Source organism: Phyllosticta citriasiana, assembly GCF_038021145.1.
Source record: "Phyllosticta citriasiana strain CBS 120426 chromosome Unknown IWZ02scaffold_10, whole genome shotgun sequence".
In the NCBI taxonomy this organism is placed as follows: Eukaryota; Fungi; Ascomycota; class Dothideomycetes; order Botryosphaeriales; family Phyllostictaceae; genus Phyllosticta; species Phyllosticta citriasiana.
This window is the reverse complement of record NW_027117287.1, coordinates 29,724-42,500: the sequence shown is the minus strand read 5'-3', so window position 1 is coordinate 42,500 and position 12,777 is coordinate 29,724. Positions and strand designations below refer to the sequence as shown.

Genomic DNA, 12,777 nt, shown 5'->3' with positions numbered 1-12,777 from the left:
ATACACAACAAGACTGGTCACCGTCAAATCATGGCTGATTAAGGTTAGGTGTTGGACCTTGACTTGGGCCCATACGCACAAAGCCTCCTTGACAGAGAGATCTGAGACTGAGCAGTGATCTTGATGTTCACGACCTCCGATCTTGCTGTTTGCGACCTCCATCGTTTTGGAACATCAATGCAGAAAGGTAGGTAGCTCTCGAAAGTTCAGAAGATACAGGAAGGCCTGTGATAGTTCCGTGTGCGTCAACGCAAGCCATGACAGCAAGCCGCCACCGTTCTTTGCCATCATCCAACATTTGCGCGCTCGCTGACTAATGAGACTATCAATCTACGGACTAGCTGCGCACGACTCTACCATATAGGTATTGAACTCCATCATCGCTGTCTCCCACTTCGCTCGATTTTATCGAGCTCAGGAATCCGCTGACCGCCTCGGCATGGCTTCCAAAGCCATCCGGGATCTGCTGCGATCCACCCCCAGGCAAAACAGCGCCAATTACATCGACAATGCCAGCAAATTCGCTCGGAGCACGCGAGACCTTGAGGGCGCTGAACCTGCTGTTCGCTACGGATTTGGAAAATAGGGTCGATTCGGCCACTCACCAGTACATCTGGGCGACAAGTTTCAAGATGGTAGGTATACGGTGCCGCGCAAATTGGGATGGGGCCACTTTTCAACCGTCTGGGCCGCAAGAGATAATCCGTACGTGACAATGTCCTTCAGCGCTTGATCCATGACTGACAGGCCTCAGCGAACGGAAATATGTTGCTCTGAAAATCTCCCCTGTTGTAAAGAGAGATGGAATGCGTAAGAGGATGGAGAATGAAAAACGCTTCATAAGATTCAACGGAACCATGAAGTCGAAACCTGATGAATTCGATTGTAATCCAGCAAGTTTAACCGGATCGGATCAACTAGCAGCGACATACGACCACTTTGTCCTGGAAGGACCGTCTGGTTATCAAGATTGTAGGACACACTGGATCCAGCTGCATTGACAAACGCAAGAAAGAAGATGGAACACTGCCTGGAGAGCTTGTGAGACGCAATGCAAAAGATTCTCTCCTAGGCCTACGCACCCTGCATGGTTTGGGACTTGCGCATGGAGGTTCGTCTTACTGTTTTGTCCACCCAATCGCTCGCGCTCAGTGCGGTCAGATCTCCGCATGCCCAATTTAGCCTTCGCTCCACCGCCAATGGATCATCTCAAAGAGGAAGAGATTTACCAGAAACCCGGTGAGTACGTAATCAAGAAAGAGCGGGCAACGAATTCGAGCAAAATGTGCGTCCCTAAATACTTGGTTCAGCCATGTGAATCCTCAGAAGAGCGTTCGTCGCAGTGGCTGAATGTCAAGATTTCTGACTTTGGAGAAAATGTCAACACGGGGAAGCGGGGGAGTCTTGGAGAAATCGTCATACAGACTGCTCACAGGGCTTCTGAAGTTGTTTGTAAGGCTCCCTATGATCACCGGAAGACTTGTGGAATATGAGTGCCATGGCAAGCTTGAAAGCATCAACTCTCATAACATGCCATACCAGTGGACAAGGAACTCTGACCTGTTTCTTTTCGTTTTCTTTTTTAATAGCTCTTTGAAATGGTGAAAGGCCAGCCAATCTTCGAGAATACCATCACTGACAGGCCAATCGCCATCTTGCGCCATATTCTGGCCTCACTGCCTGACGAGGACATCCCACAGGTCTAGCGCCGAGAAATGGACCCCTATTGAACTTCGACCGCCGCTACAGCAGTCTGGCCGCCCATTGCAAGAACGACTAGAAGAAATCTCTTCTGCCAACGGTAAAATGCTGGGCCTGTCGCGTGAAGAAATGGCAAACGTAGGCGAGATTATCGGGAAGATGCTACGAATCGACACAAGCGGGAGGGCGTCTGCCGCGGAAATTTTGGAGGATCCGTGGTTTCGAGATGCGCAATGTTGAGTCAAAGGGAATGCTAGAACTCGAAGCGGCAGAAACAGTACCTATGGTCGGACCAGTGTCTCGCCGCACATCTTGGGATCATTGAGACGCCTGGTTCAGGGTAAATCGCAAGCCGGACTGCAAAATCAGACAATGCCACAACAGGAAGCCAACTCGCGGCGGTGGAGGGTGACAGAACAACCTGAATATCAGCATCTGATGCAAATACTGGACCTGTTTACCATCAACGGGCCCAACGAACAGCACCAGTGCTTCGTGTTCGAAGCCGTTGGTCAGAATGTGGAGAACTACATTGAATGGCAGACAGTCCGCTACAGATTTCCGGCCTCGGTTGCCAAAAGGATTGCAAAAGAGGCGCTCCAGGGCCTTAATAATCTGCACAGCCGAGGAATTGTGTACAGAGGGTTTTCGACTCCCAAGGCTCGCTCAACAAGGCAATTTTTCTGATTTGAAATAGTTATCCGCACCGGTAATCTGGCGTTTGCCCTCCCAGACATGCATCAACTGGGCGAGAAAGAATTTTCTGCGGCGCTGGGAGAGATCCAAACACAAGAGGTCAAAAGAAAAGATGACGGTCCACTGAGACCTGGATCGCCCGCGTACATAGTGCAGCCAGCATCGTTTCCAGAGAAGAATCTCTCCCTGCTCGCACAACCAGCCAAGATCATCAACTTTGGAGAGGTGTTCCTGAGAAACGACAAGTCTCCAGAGAAGCTCAGCGTCGAAGTGGTGACCACGATAGCAACCATTGCTCAAGCACCCGAGGTCATATTCGGAGATCCGCTCGACCACCGCATCGACCTGTGGAGCATGGGCCTCATGGATTGTTGCAAGCACGCTCGCAAAAAATCGAAATGCTAACCTGGACAACAGCTGTTCGAAGTTATCAACGGTCTACGAGTCTTCCAACTCGCATGCGAAACCAACCGAGAGAAAATGATCGAGATCCTCGACTTCATCCCCGACAAAGTGCCGGAGCGTTGGCAACAGCAGTGGCAGGCCATGAAGAGCCAAAAGGGCTCGTTGGATGAGGACTACGACGAAAACGTCGACCGCGAGTACAACGAGCCGATGGCGAAAATGGTGCATGGTCACTATTTTAACATGCATCATGGCTATGATGCTGACAGCTTTTCGGAGCAGGATATTGAGAAGGTGGGCAAGCTCACTGGAAAAATGGTGCGTTTGGAGGCGGAAATTTTGGCCGATCCTTGGTGGGACGATGTGCCATCATCGTCATCTTCTGCCAAAAGATTAGGAAGTCAACGTCAGTGGCCGCTGAGGAGGAGCAAGCGAAACAAACTGAACTTATTCTCTCTGTTATTTTTGATCTTGTCGACAACAGTAGAGCAATTGCATACGAAGATTCTTGTCATTGAGAGCAATGCAGCAATTAGGATTTCAGTAGGGCTGGAAGACTCGTTGGATGCCCGTGTACAGTGTGCTCACCAGGCCCGGCTGTGGTGATCAACGATTGTCTCTCGGGTGCGGGGGTGACGTTAAACCAAATCTCTCCAAACGCGTCCACAGCGCTGGAAGTTGCCATTCCAGTCAACGAGTGCAAATGAAATCCCATTCTCTTCTGAACCAATCCAGAAACACTGGACAGTAATCGTCCCACCCACCTCAACGCCGAATCTGCTTGTAACCTATGCAGAAAATGGTACATGGGGGCAACGGGGCCTGTTTCTGTCGAAAACCTCGTCGTCATCGTGGTGAATAAAGAGTAGAAAAGAAGATGAGGAGACCGGGGGGAAGGGAGGCCAAAGAAGGGTTAAGAGGTAAGCCAACAGGTCCTAACCTCACCGTCTGCCTCCCCGACCACCACCACCACCACCACCACCCATACCTCCCATTCCTCCAAGCATGCTCATCATCTTGCCCATGTCCATATTGCTCAGGTCCGGCATGCCCATGCCTCCTCCAGGTCCACCAGCTCCGCCGCCGCCCATCATCTTCATCAGTGCACCCATGTCTGGCATACCTCCCATGCCACCCATTCCGCCCATACCAGGCGGTGCGCCGCCCATTTGCTGCATGCGCTTGAGCGCGGCGGCTTGCTGCTGCTTATTACCCATGGCGGCGCGGCCCTGGCCGGACTGGAGTTTCTTCATGTTGCCGCCCATCTTCTTCGCCATGTTGCCCATGAGCATGCGCTGGGAGAGTAGCTCTTCCACCTCGCGAACCGACGTGCCGGATCCGCGAGCCACACGGGTCATCCGCGACGGCTGGTCCGTAAAGCACTTGCCGTCCGAGTCGAGCTCCCGATCAGTCATGCTGTCACAGATGTAGATCATGCGCTTGAGCTTCATACTGCCCTCCTCGTCGTCCATGCCGCCCATCATTCCCGACAGACCCGGAATCATGCCTGCCATTTTCGAAAGAGGGCCCATCTTCATGATGCCGGACAGCTGCTCCCGGAGATCGCGAATAGTGAAGATGCCTTCTTGGATGTGCTTCATGGTCTGCTTTTGATCCAGCTTGAGTGACTGCACGTGCTCGACAAGCCCCTGAACGTCCCCCATACCCAGCAACTTAGACACGAATCGCTGCGGGTCGAATTTTTCCAGATCCAGCATGTGTTCACCCGTACCCAAGAACGCAATTGGGCAATTTGTTGCAGCCGTGGCGGAGATTGCACCACCTCCTGCTGCGGCACCGTCGGTCTTGGTGAGGATAATGGAACCAAAGTCTGCCGTTTCCTTGAAAGCCCGCGATTGTGCTTCTGCCTGCTGACCTATCGAGGCGTCGAGGACCATGATGGTTTGATGCGGCTGCACTGCCTGCTGAATCTGTATCATCTCGTCGAAAAGATCCTTCTCTTGCCTGTGTCGACCACTGGTATCCACAATGATAATTTCAAAGCGCTCTTTCTTGAACTTTTCCACACCCTCCTTAGCCACGACGACGGGGTCGGTCTGGGTCAGGCTGCCGTAGTATGGGATCTTGGCCTTGATGGCATTCTGCTTGAGCTGATCGAACGCTCCGGCGCGGAAGGTATCGGCGCAGACGAGGCAGGACTTGAAACCACGCGCGGAGTACCATCTCGCGAGCTTCGTACACGACGTGGTTTTACCGGAACCTTGGAGACCGACAAACATGATGACGTTGGATTTGCCTTTCCGAGGCTTGAACGGTTCGGCGTGAGGGTCTACGAGCTTAACGAGTTCATCGAAGACGGCCTGTCGAGCGCAATCAATACAAGATCTGACCCGTGGCAAGTATTCCAGCTACCTTTTGGATTAACCGCTTCTTGTTCACGCCCGGCCCAATGTCCTTGAAACTGACTGATTTTCGTATCGACGCGCGCAGGCCGGCTACTAGTTTGATGTTGACGTCTGATTCCACGAGCGCGTTGCAAATTTCTTTGACCATGCCATCAAAGGCCTGCAATCTAGTTAGCAGTCGCGTGGCAGTCAAGAGTCCCGCGGCGCACCTTTTCGTCAACGTTAGGCGACCTGGTGAGGTCTGAGACGGCGGCATTGATGCGCCGCCCAAGATCTTGAAGGACCATGGCGGAGAGGTAGGTGAAGGGCCAAGAGGAGGTAGAGGTATCGGGTCTCGAAGGGGAGGAATCTCAACGTCGAGTGGAAATCCAACGGACGCGGGGAGCGGAGCGGAGCTGGCCCGCTCGCCGCTCACCGCCCTGCTGGGGCCTAATTCTGCCAAGGACGTGCCCAAAATTTCAGATCCACGACCCTGACTGCTCTAACACCAACACCACCTTACCAAAACAAATCATCGCAATGCCTCCCCAGTCTTCCAGGACACCAGTTGCATTGAAGAGGAGAAGGACGGAGCAGAATCGCGGGAAGCCCACGAAACGTGCGCGGAAAATCAAGAAGCAGACGGACTACCACAGCTCCAGCGACGAGGACAGTGCGGACGAAGAAGCGCCCAAGGCAATCGCAGAGCAGTCACAATCGGAATCACAGTCGGAAGCTGAGGAACAATCTGCTCCAAAGCAAGCCAAGAAAGTCAAGGTCGCAGCACCGGAACCGAAAAGCACTGACGACGAGTCGGACAATGCTGCCGTCCACGATGAATCTTCAGAGGAAGAGATAGAGGGCGACGTGGAGATGGATTCGGACGAGGAGGTGTCAGAAGATGGATCAGAGGGCCCCTTGTCGGATGCCGGCTCAAGCAATGCGCCCAGTCGAAACAAGAAGAAGAGAAACGACCCGGATGCTTTTGCGACTTCGATGCAAAAGATTTTGGGCTCAAAACTCACAACCGCGAAGCGCGCGGACCCAATTCTCTCGCGTAGCAAGATTGCACAAGACGCCGGCAAAGAGCTGGCCGAGGCCAAGCTTGAGGCCAAAGCGAGGGGCAAGATGCGGGATGAGAAGAAGGCACAATTGGAAAAAGGTCGCGTCAAGGACGTGCTAGGTCTACAAACAACGGACGTATCGACGCAGGAGATTCAAGAGGAGGAGCAAAGGCTCAAGAAGACGGCGCAGAGGGGTGTCGTAAAGTTGTTCAATGCAGTCCGCGCTGCTCAGGTCAAGGGAGAGCAGGCAGCACGAGAGGCCAAGAAGACTGGCGTCGTCGGCATGGACAAAAGGGAGGAGAAGGTCACAGAGATGAGCAAAAAGGGCTTCCTCGACTTGATTGCAGGTGGTGGAAAGAAGACGGCAACCCCAGCCGAGGCATAACACGACTTTCGGGCCAGACAAAGATACCGGGAGAAGGACCACATTTATTCAACACTGTCTTTTTCGATTTGATTGCTGGCCTTGTCGGCCCGCTTGATGGCCACCATGTGCTCTACACCGCACTTGGAAGCATTCAGCCTTCCAGCCTTGGCCAGAATGTCAATCGTCTTTTCGATGACAGCAGGATCGACGCCCCTGACGTTCTCGGCAAACCTGACAGTCTTGGTCCACTCCTTTGCGTCCTCGGCAGAGTAGTCAAGGTGCGTTGAGATGTACTCAATCGCTTCCTGCTGGTGTTCACCGTAGTACTCGATACCCTTGTTGATGGCATCGCTCATGCCCTGCATCCTCTCGTCCTTGGGGTCACGCGCGACAATGTGCCAGCTCGGCCACGGTGTGTAGATCTCGCCGATGCGCTTAATCTCGCCATTGTCATAGTAGCGCTTGGAGGTGAAGTGTTCCCACATGAAGAAGTCTACGAAACGGGTCAGATCCAAGCGCGGCAAACAAAGGTTGGCGCAACCTACCAGCAGTGCCATCTTTGACAGCCTCGCGCAACTTGGCAAAGGTGTTGAGGGGGACAACCTCGAAGGGCGCCTCGCCGGGCTTGGACTGATCAAGCCAGCCGTGTTGATCGGCCAGGACGAATCCCATGACGTAGGAGCCACTGTCAAAATATCAGCATCCTCTTTCAACTTCTGACAGCAGCTGTGACGTACCTTCCAATGCGACTGACGCCAATCTTCTTTCCTCGCAGCTCCTCGACGCGCTTGAGCTCGCGATCCTTGCCGGTACTGATGGCCCAGCACAGAGGCGTCTCAACGTATGTGCCGACCAACTTGTAGCCCGCAGCGTCGGCACCACCTTTGTTTGCGATGGCGTCGCCAATGCCGTTGACCCAGCCCTCGGTCAAGCCAATGCCCATGTCAATCTCATTCGACTGCAGCGACTGTATCATATGGCCAGTTCCGGAGTGAAAGGGAATAAGGTCGGCTTTGAGTCCAAAGTGCTCGTGGGCAAAGTGAAGCGGTGTGGAAAAGTGCTCTGAGAAAAAGTTAGCTTATCCAACGTAACGCAGCAAGACTGTCAATGTCACCGGGCACGAAGCCAATGCGCAGCTTGTTGGCCATGGTGGCTGTTGTGGTAGGAAAAGCTCGGCGAGAGGCAAGAGGAGCAAGGGAGCGTAGTGAGCGCAACATGGTCGACGACTGAGCGAGAAAAAAAAAATTGGCAGTATCCGATAGACTGCGGAGAGGGGACTGGCACTGACGGGCCGCGGGGCGGAAGCTTGGGAAGCTAGAGTCAAGTTGGGGACATCCTGGAGAAGACCCGCGCGTCGGATGGAGAACCCAAAACGCGACAATATTTATGACGACAGCCGCTATCGATAAGGAACGGTGCATGTCGGCCGAGGGCAGCCGATGTCGTGATAGCCTGACTCGGGCGACCATGGCCTGCTTGACCCATATATCTCTGCATCTTTTGATTGCTCGGTGCCGCTCCTCTGCTGATTTCCTCTCTTCTCTTCAGTCGTGAACTTCCAGCATTTTTTCCCTTTTTTTTTTTTTTTCTGTGGCGGGCGTTGTTGTTCCACAGACACTGCACTCTGCATCTCATATGCTTTTATTGACAACAGCACGCGCTCTTCGCACCATGGCCACCACTTCGACAAATATCAACTTCAATATTCAGAACATTGCCGTCATCGGAGCTGGTCCGAGCGGCCTCGCGGCTCTCAAGTACTTGACCAGCTGGTGCGACGCTTGCTGGAGACCCCTTGCTCACATCTCTGCAGGTACCTAAGTGCCGAGAATAAGTTCAAGCGCATCGTCGCCTTTGAGCAGCGCAGCGCTGCCGGTGGTCTGTGGAACTACACGCCCGAAGACACGGACGATGGTAGCTTCGCTGTGCCCAAGACGCGCCCGACTAGAGACGATCTCGAGAAGCCCATATGGCGTGACGGCAAGGGGAATAACCCCCAATTCCTCTCGCCCGTCTATGACTTGCTCGAGACCAACATCCCGAAGCAGCTGATGCGTTTCTCGGACCTTGAGATGCCCGAGGAGAGCCAGCTGTTCCCCAAGCATCCAACCATCAAGGATTATCTTGCTCGCTATGCAGAGGACGTGAATCATCTGGTTGAGTTCGAAACTCAAGTTCTCGATGTCCGGCTATTTGATTCCAAGGTGGATGCAGGTGCATTGAAAGAGCAATGGAGTGTCAAGACGAAAGGGGTCGTTACGGGCGAAGAAAAAGAGGAAATTTTTGACGCCGTTGTAGTTGCAAACGGCCACTTTTTCGTGCCATTTATTCCTGATTCTCCAGGTATCAAAAAGTGGCATGAGAAATACCCTGGAAGCATCACTCACTCCAAATTCTACAGGAATCCCGAAGCATTCAAGGACAAGGTGCGCAATTCTCTTCCCAACGAACAAATTAGCAGGGTGTTGATTTTGGACAGAAAGTTATTGTGGTCGGAAACAGCGCCTCGGGAATCGATATTGGGACTCAGGTCGCAGCTCAGTGTCAGCTCCCTTTGATCAACTCGATCAAATCAGCGTCGTATCTCTCGCCAGGCCCGGTGCCCAGTTTCAAAAAAGAAGTTCCGGCCATTAAGCAGCTCGACCCGAGCACGAGGACTGCAATCTTTGAGGACGGGAGCTCCGAAGCCTCGATTGACTCCATCATCTTCTGCACTGGCTACTTTTACTCGCTCCCATTCCTCTCGTCCGTGTCACCGCCGCTTGTGACGGACGGGACGCGGGTGCAAAACACGTATCAGCACTCGTTTTATGCGCCACACCCGACGCTGTCTTTCATTGTGCTGAACCAGCGTATCATCCCTTTTCCAACGTCAGAAGTGCAGAGCGCAGTCATCGCACGCGCCTACGCGGGCCGCCTCGAGCTGCCGCCTTATGCGCAGATGCGAGCGTGGGAGCAGCATACGCTGGCCGTGAACGGCGATGGCAATGATTTCCATACGTTGGCTTTCCCGCGCGACGCTGATTACATTAACGCGATGCACGATTGGGCCATGACGGCGCAGGGGACCGGGGGCAAGACACCGCCGAAATGGGGCGAGTGGCATTATTGGTGTCGCGAGAGGTTTCCAGACATCAAAAAGGCCTTTGCGCAGAGAGGCAAGGCCAGGGAGCAGGTCAGGACGATGGAGGAGTTGGGATTCTCGTTTGACAGGTGGAAGGAGGAGAAGGTGGTGGAGGCGCAGAGCCTGTTGTAGATACTGTAGATAAATAGAGCAGGAACGAGAGCTGTACAGTGGAAATAGAGAATGCTAAGCAATGACGACAATACACAAGAATGGCGCTTTGCGTCAGTGGCCAGATTGATTTTCAGTTGGGCTGCGGTGGCTTCGAGCCAAGGGAGTTGCTGGCTGGCAGCCTGAGGGCAGAGGGCAGAGGGCAGAGGGCAGCTGGAAGGCAGGCAGGCCAGAACTAAGAGCCGCAGGGCATTCATCCATCCATCCACCTGTCACTCCCGTCAACACCAAACACTCTCCGACCACGGCCCTCGCATACATAATCCCAATTGTTTCCAAGGGCTGCTCCGACTTCACCGCCACACCTGGACCCTGTCACGATCGACACACTTCCCGAGCCTCACCACGCCCTCGGACTTTGCTTGTCGCTCATCTCCCAACACGTCTCTCTCGCCCCCCCCAAAGACCTCGCCAATCCCCCTCCTCCCCCCCCCCCCCCCCCCCCCCCCCCCCCCCCCCTTCCGCCCTGCGCGCGACCGCTCTACTCCTGCGCCAGATCCAAATCCTAATCGCCACTGGTCCATCCATTGCGAGCTCGCTGCCCTTGCCCCTCCTTCAGTTCCTCCTGACTGAGCCCCTCGTATTGTTGGCGCCCGCCAGCTCCAGCAGCAGTCCTTGATTTGCCCTCCATTGGGGACCGCTCCCCTCTCTTCACCCACAACCCTTTCTCCCGCTGTTCGAGTCAGTCGCCGTCATCATGGCTACCGACGAACCCATGAACACCGAAGAGTACATCCAGAATGCCGTACGCGCCGTCAACCAAAAGAAGCCGGTCCCTGAGATCGACTTCACACTGCACACAATGGAAGATGGCTCCCAGGTGAGCACGCTGGACCGCGTCTGCAAAGGTACGAATCTCTCTCCTCCTCTCTTCGAGGCACGCGATCCTAGTGCTACCAAGACCCGCCTCCCTCCCGTTTGCCACGTTCGCATCGCAGCAGCCAGTCGACTGACATTGTGCGCAACCAGACGTTCAAGCTCCCGCCGTCCACACGCCCACCGCCGAGCAATTCTGGGCTCCCAACGACTCCAGCAAACCCAACATCAACTTTCTCAAGCAACATTTCTATCGCGAGGGCCGTTTGACCGAGGAGCAGGCACTATGGATCATCCGCAAGGGTACAGAGATCCTCAAGTCGGAGCCCAACCTTTTGGAGATGGATGCGCCCATCACCGTCTGCGGTGATGTCCATGGTCAATATTACGACTTGATGAAGCTGTTTGAGGTCGGCGGCGACCCTGCCGAGACTCGCTACCTGTTCCTCGGCGACTATGTTGACCGGGGCTACTTCAGCATAGAGGTTTGTTTCCCAAGACCCGATGATTGCCGCTGGTCTAACCGCCGCAGTGCGTGCTCTACCTCTGGTGTTTGAAGATTTGGTATCCCAACACCCTCTGGTTGTTGCGCGGCAACCACGAATGTCGGCATTTGACAGACTACTTCACCTTCAAGCTCGAGTGCAAGCACAAGTACAGCGAGGCTGTCTACGAGGCGTGCATGGAGTCGTTTTGCGCGCTGCCGCTGGCGGCAGTCATGAACAAGCAATTCCTGTGCATCCACGGTGGATTGAGCCCCGAGCTCCATACTCTGGAAGACCTGAAGAGCGTAAGTGGGACTCGATCGAGTGGGGGAACAACTCTGATAGGCATAGATTGATCGCTTCCGGGAGCCTCCAACCCATGGCCTGATGTGCGATATCCTCTGGGCAGACCCTCTGGAAGAGTTTGGACAGGAAAAGACGTCAGAATTCTTCGTTCACAACCACGTCCGCGGCTGCTCGTACTTTTTCTCCTACCCAGCAGCCTGTGCATTCCTCGAGAAGAACAACCTGCTTTCCATCATCCGCGCACACGAAGCACAAGACGCCGGCTATCGCATGTACCGCAAGACCAGGACGACTGGGTTCCCCAGTGTCATGACCATCTTCAGCGCCCCCAACTATCTCGACGTGTACAACAATAAGGCAGCAGTGCTCAAGTACGAGAACAACGTCATGAACATTCGGCAGTTCAACTGCACGCCACACCCATACTGGCTCCCGAATTTCATGGATGTATTTACGTGGTCTTTGCCATTCGTTGGAGAAAAGAGTATGTGGCCCTCAATGTTGGTGCAAACAGTATACTGACGGATATAGTCACGGACATGCTCATTGCCATTCTCAACACTTGCTCAAAGGAGGAGCTCGAAGAGGAAACGCCAAGCTCGGTTGTCTCTGGACCGTCATCGCCGCCCATTCCGGGCTCTGCCATGGATCCCGATTCGACCGAATTCAAGCGCCGTGCCATCAAAAACAAGATCCTGGCCATTGGACGTCTGTCTCGCGTGTTCCAAGTCTTGCGTGAGGAGTCGGAGCGCGTCACGGAGCTCAAGACGGCTTCAGGAGGGCGACTGCCGGCGGGCACGCTCATGCTTGGCGCCGAGGGTATCAAGCAAGCGATTCACAGCTTCGAGGACGCAAGAAAGGTGGACATACAGAATGAGCGCTTGCCGCCTAGCCAGGAGGAGGTGCGCAAGTCGGAGGAGAGCAACAGACAACAAGCCCTTGAAAAGGCTGCAAGAGAGGCCGAGAATGACACGGAGTTGAAGACGGTCGCCAGGAGGATTAGCTTGTAAGTTGGTCGATGTCGGCCCGTGAAGCAGATGCTAACAAGAACACAGGTCCTCTGGCTCTGGTAAGAACAGACGCAGCTGAGATACCCGGCAGTTGGTTGCTTGTCTTGTCAGGTAGAAGTAGGGGAATACAAGGACAGTTGGAGGCGTTGGCAAGGGCGGAGCATGGAGAGGCGAAGGCCGAGGCGCTTCTCAGCTCTGGTTTCATGATATGATTCGTGTCATTGATCGTGAAGTGCGTGTGAAAGCGAATATATATCCACATTGCAATTCCTACAAGATGATTTCGA

General features: G+C 54.1%; 7 protein-coding genes across 7 annotated transcripts; 5 read left to right on the top strand and 2 right to left on the bottom strand.

Annotated features, from left to right (window-relative positions):
* Positions 1-509: 509 nt before the first annotated feature.
* Positions 510-1,493, top strand: IWZ02DRAFT_434802 (uncharacterized protein; the record flags this gene model as incomplete). The annotated part of the gene is made up of 4 exons (XM_066766395.1): positions 510-705; positions 748-955; positions 993-1,111; positions 1,153-1,493. 4 exons carry the CDS (start codon positions 510-512, stop codon positions 1,491-1,493), a joined length of 864 nt encoding a protein of 287 aa, XP_066620578.1.
* Positions 1,494-2,073: 580 nt separating this feature from the next.
* On the top strand, positions 2,074-3,269 carry IWZ02DRAFT_500822 (uncharacterized protein; the record flags this gene model as incomplete). Its single annotated transcript, XM_066770263.1, has 4 exons — positions 2,074-2,212; positions 2,399-2,706; positions 2,815-3,120; positions 3,200-3,269. The coding sequence occupies 4 exons, from the start codon at positions 2,074-2,076 to the stop codon at positions 3,221-3,223; spliced, it is 777 nt and encodes a 258-aa protein (XP_066620577.1). The 3' UTR covers positions 3,224-3,269.
* IWZ02DRAFT_456660 (SRP54-type protein) lies at positions 3,270-5,524 on the bottom strand. Its single transcript, XM_066767882.1, has 3 exons — positions 5,378-5,524; positions 5,176-5,328; positions 3,270-5,123 (listed from the first exon to the last, which is right to left on the bottom strand). Exons 1-3 carry the CDS (start codon positions 5,453-5,455, stop codon positions 3,744-3,746), a joined length of 1,611 nt encoding a protein of 536 aa, XP_066620576.1. The 5' UTR covers positions 5,456-5,524; the 3' UTR covers positions 3,270-3,743.
* A 71-nt stretch (positions 5,525-5,595) lies between these two features.
* IWZ02DRAFT_32975 (Rrp15p-domain-containing protein) lies at positions 5,596-6,618 on the top strand. The gene has a single exon (XM_066764204.1). The coding sequence runs from the start codon at positions 5,688-5,690 to the stop codon at positions 6,594-6,596; it is 909 nt and encodes a 302-aa protein (XP_066620575.1). The 5' UTR covers positions 5,596-5,687; the 3' UTR covers positions 6,597-6,618.
* Positions 6,619-6,640: 22 nt separating this feature from the next.
* IWZ02DRAFT_381733 (uncharacterized protein) lies at positions 6,641-7,795 on the bottom strand (the record flags this gene model as incomplete). Its single annotated transcript, XM_066765181.1, has 4 exons — positions 6,641-7,071; positions 7,124-7,263; positions 7,316-7,640; positions 7,693-7,795. 4 exons carry the CDS (start codon positions 7,793-7,795, stop codon positions 6,641-6,643), a joined length of 999 nt encoding a protein of 332 aa, XP_066620574.1.
* Positions 7,796-8,249: 454 nt separating this feature from the next.
* Positions 8,250-10,025, top strand: IWZ02DRAFT_405315 (uncharacterized protein; the record flags this gene model as incomplete). Its single annotated transcript, XM_066765662.1, has 3 exons — positions 8,250-8,335; positions 8,392-9,004; positions 9,058-10,025. The coding sequence occupies 3 exons, from the start codon at positions 8,250-8,252 to the stop codon at positions 9,832-9,834; spliced, it is 1,476 nt and encodes a 491-aa protein (XP_066620573.1). The 3' UTR covers positions 9,835-10,025.
* Positions 10,026-10,329: 304 nt separating this feature from the next.
* IWZ02DRAFT_456650 (Metallo-dependent phosphatase-like protein) lies at positions 10,330-12,766 on the top strand. Its single transcript, XM_066767881.1, has 5 exons — positions 10,330-10,721; positions 10,843-11,174; positions 11,222-11,479; positions 11,526-11,964; positions 12,012-12,766. Exons 1-5 carry the CDS (start codon positions 10,571-10,573, stop codon positions 12,488-12,490), a joined length of 1,659 nt encoding a protein of 552 aa, XP_066620572.1. The 5' UTR covers positions 10,330-10,570; the 3' UTR covers positions 12,491-12,766.
* Positions 12,767-12,777: the final 11 nt, after the last annotated feature.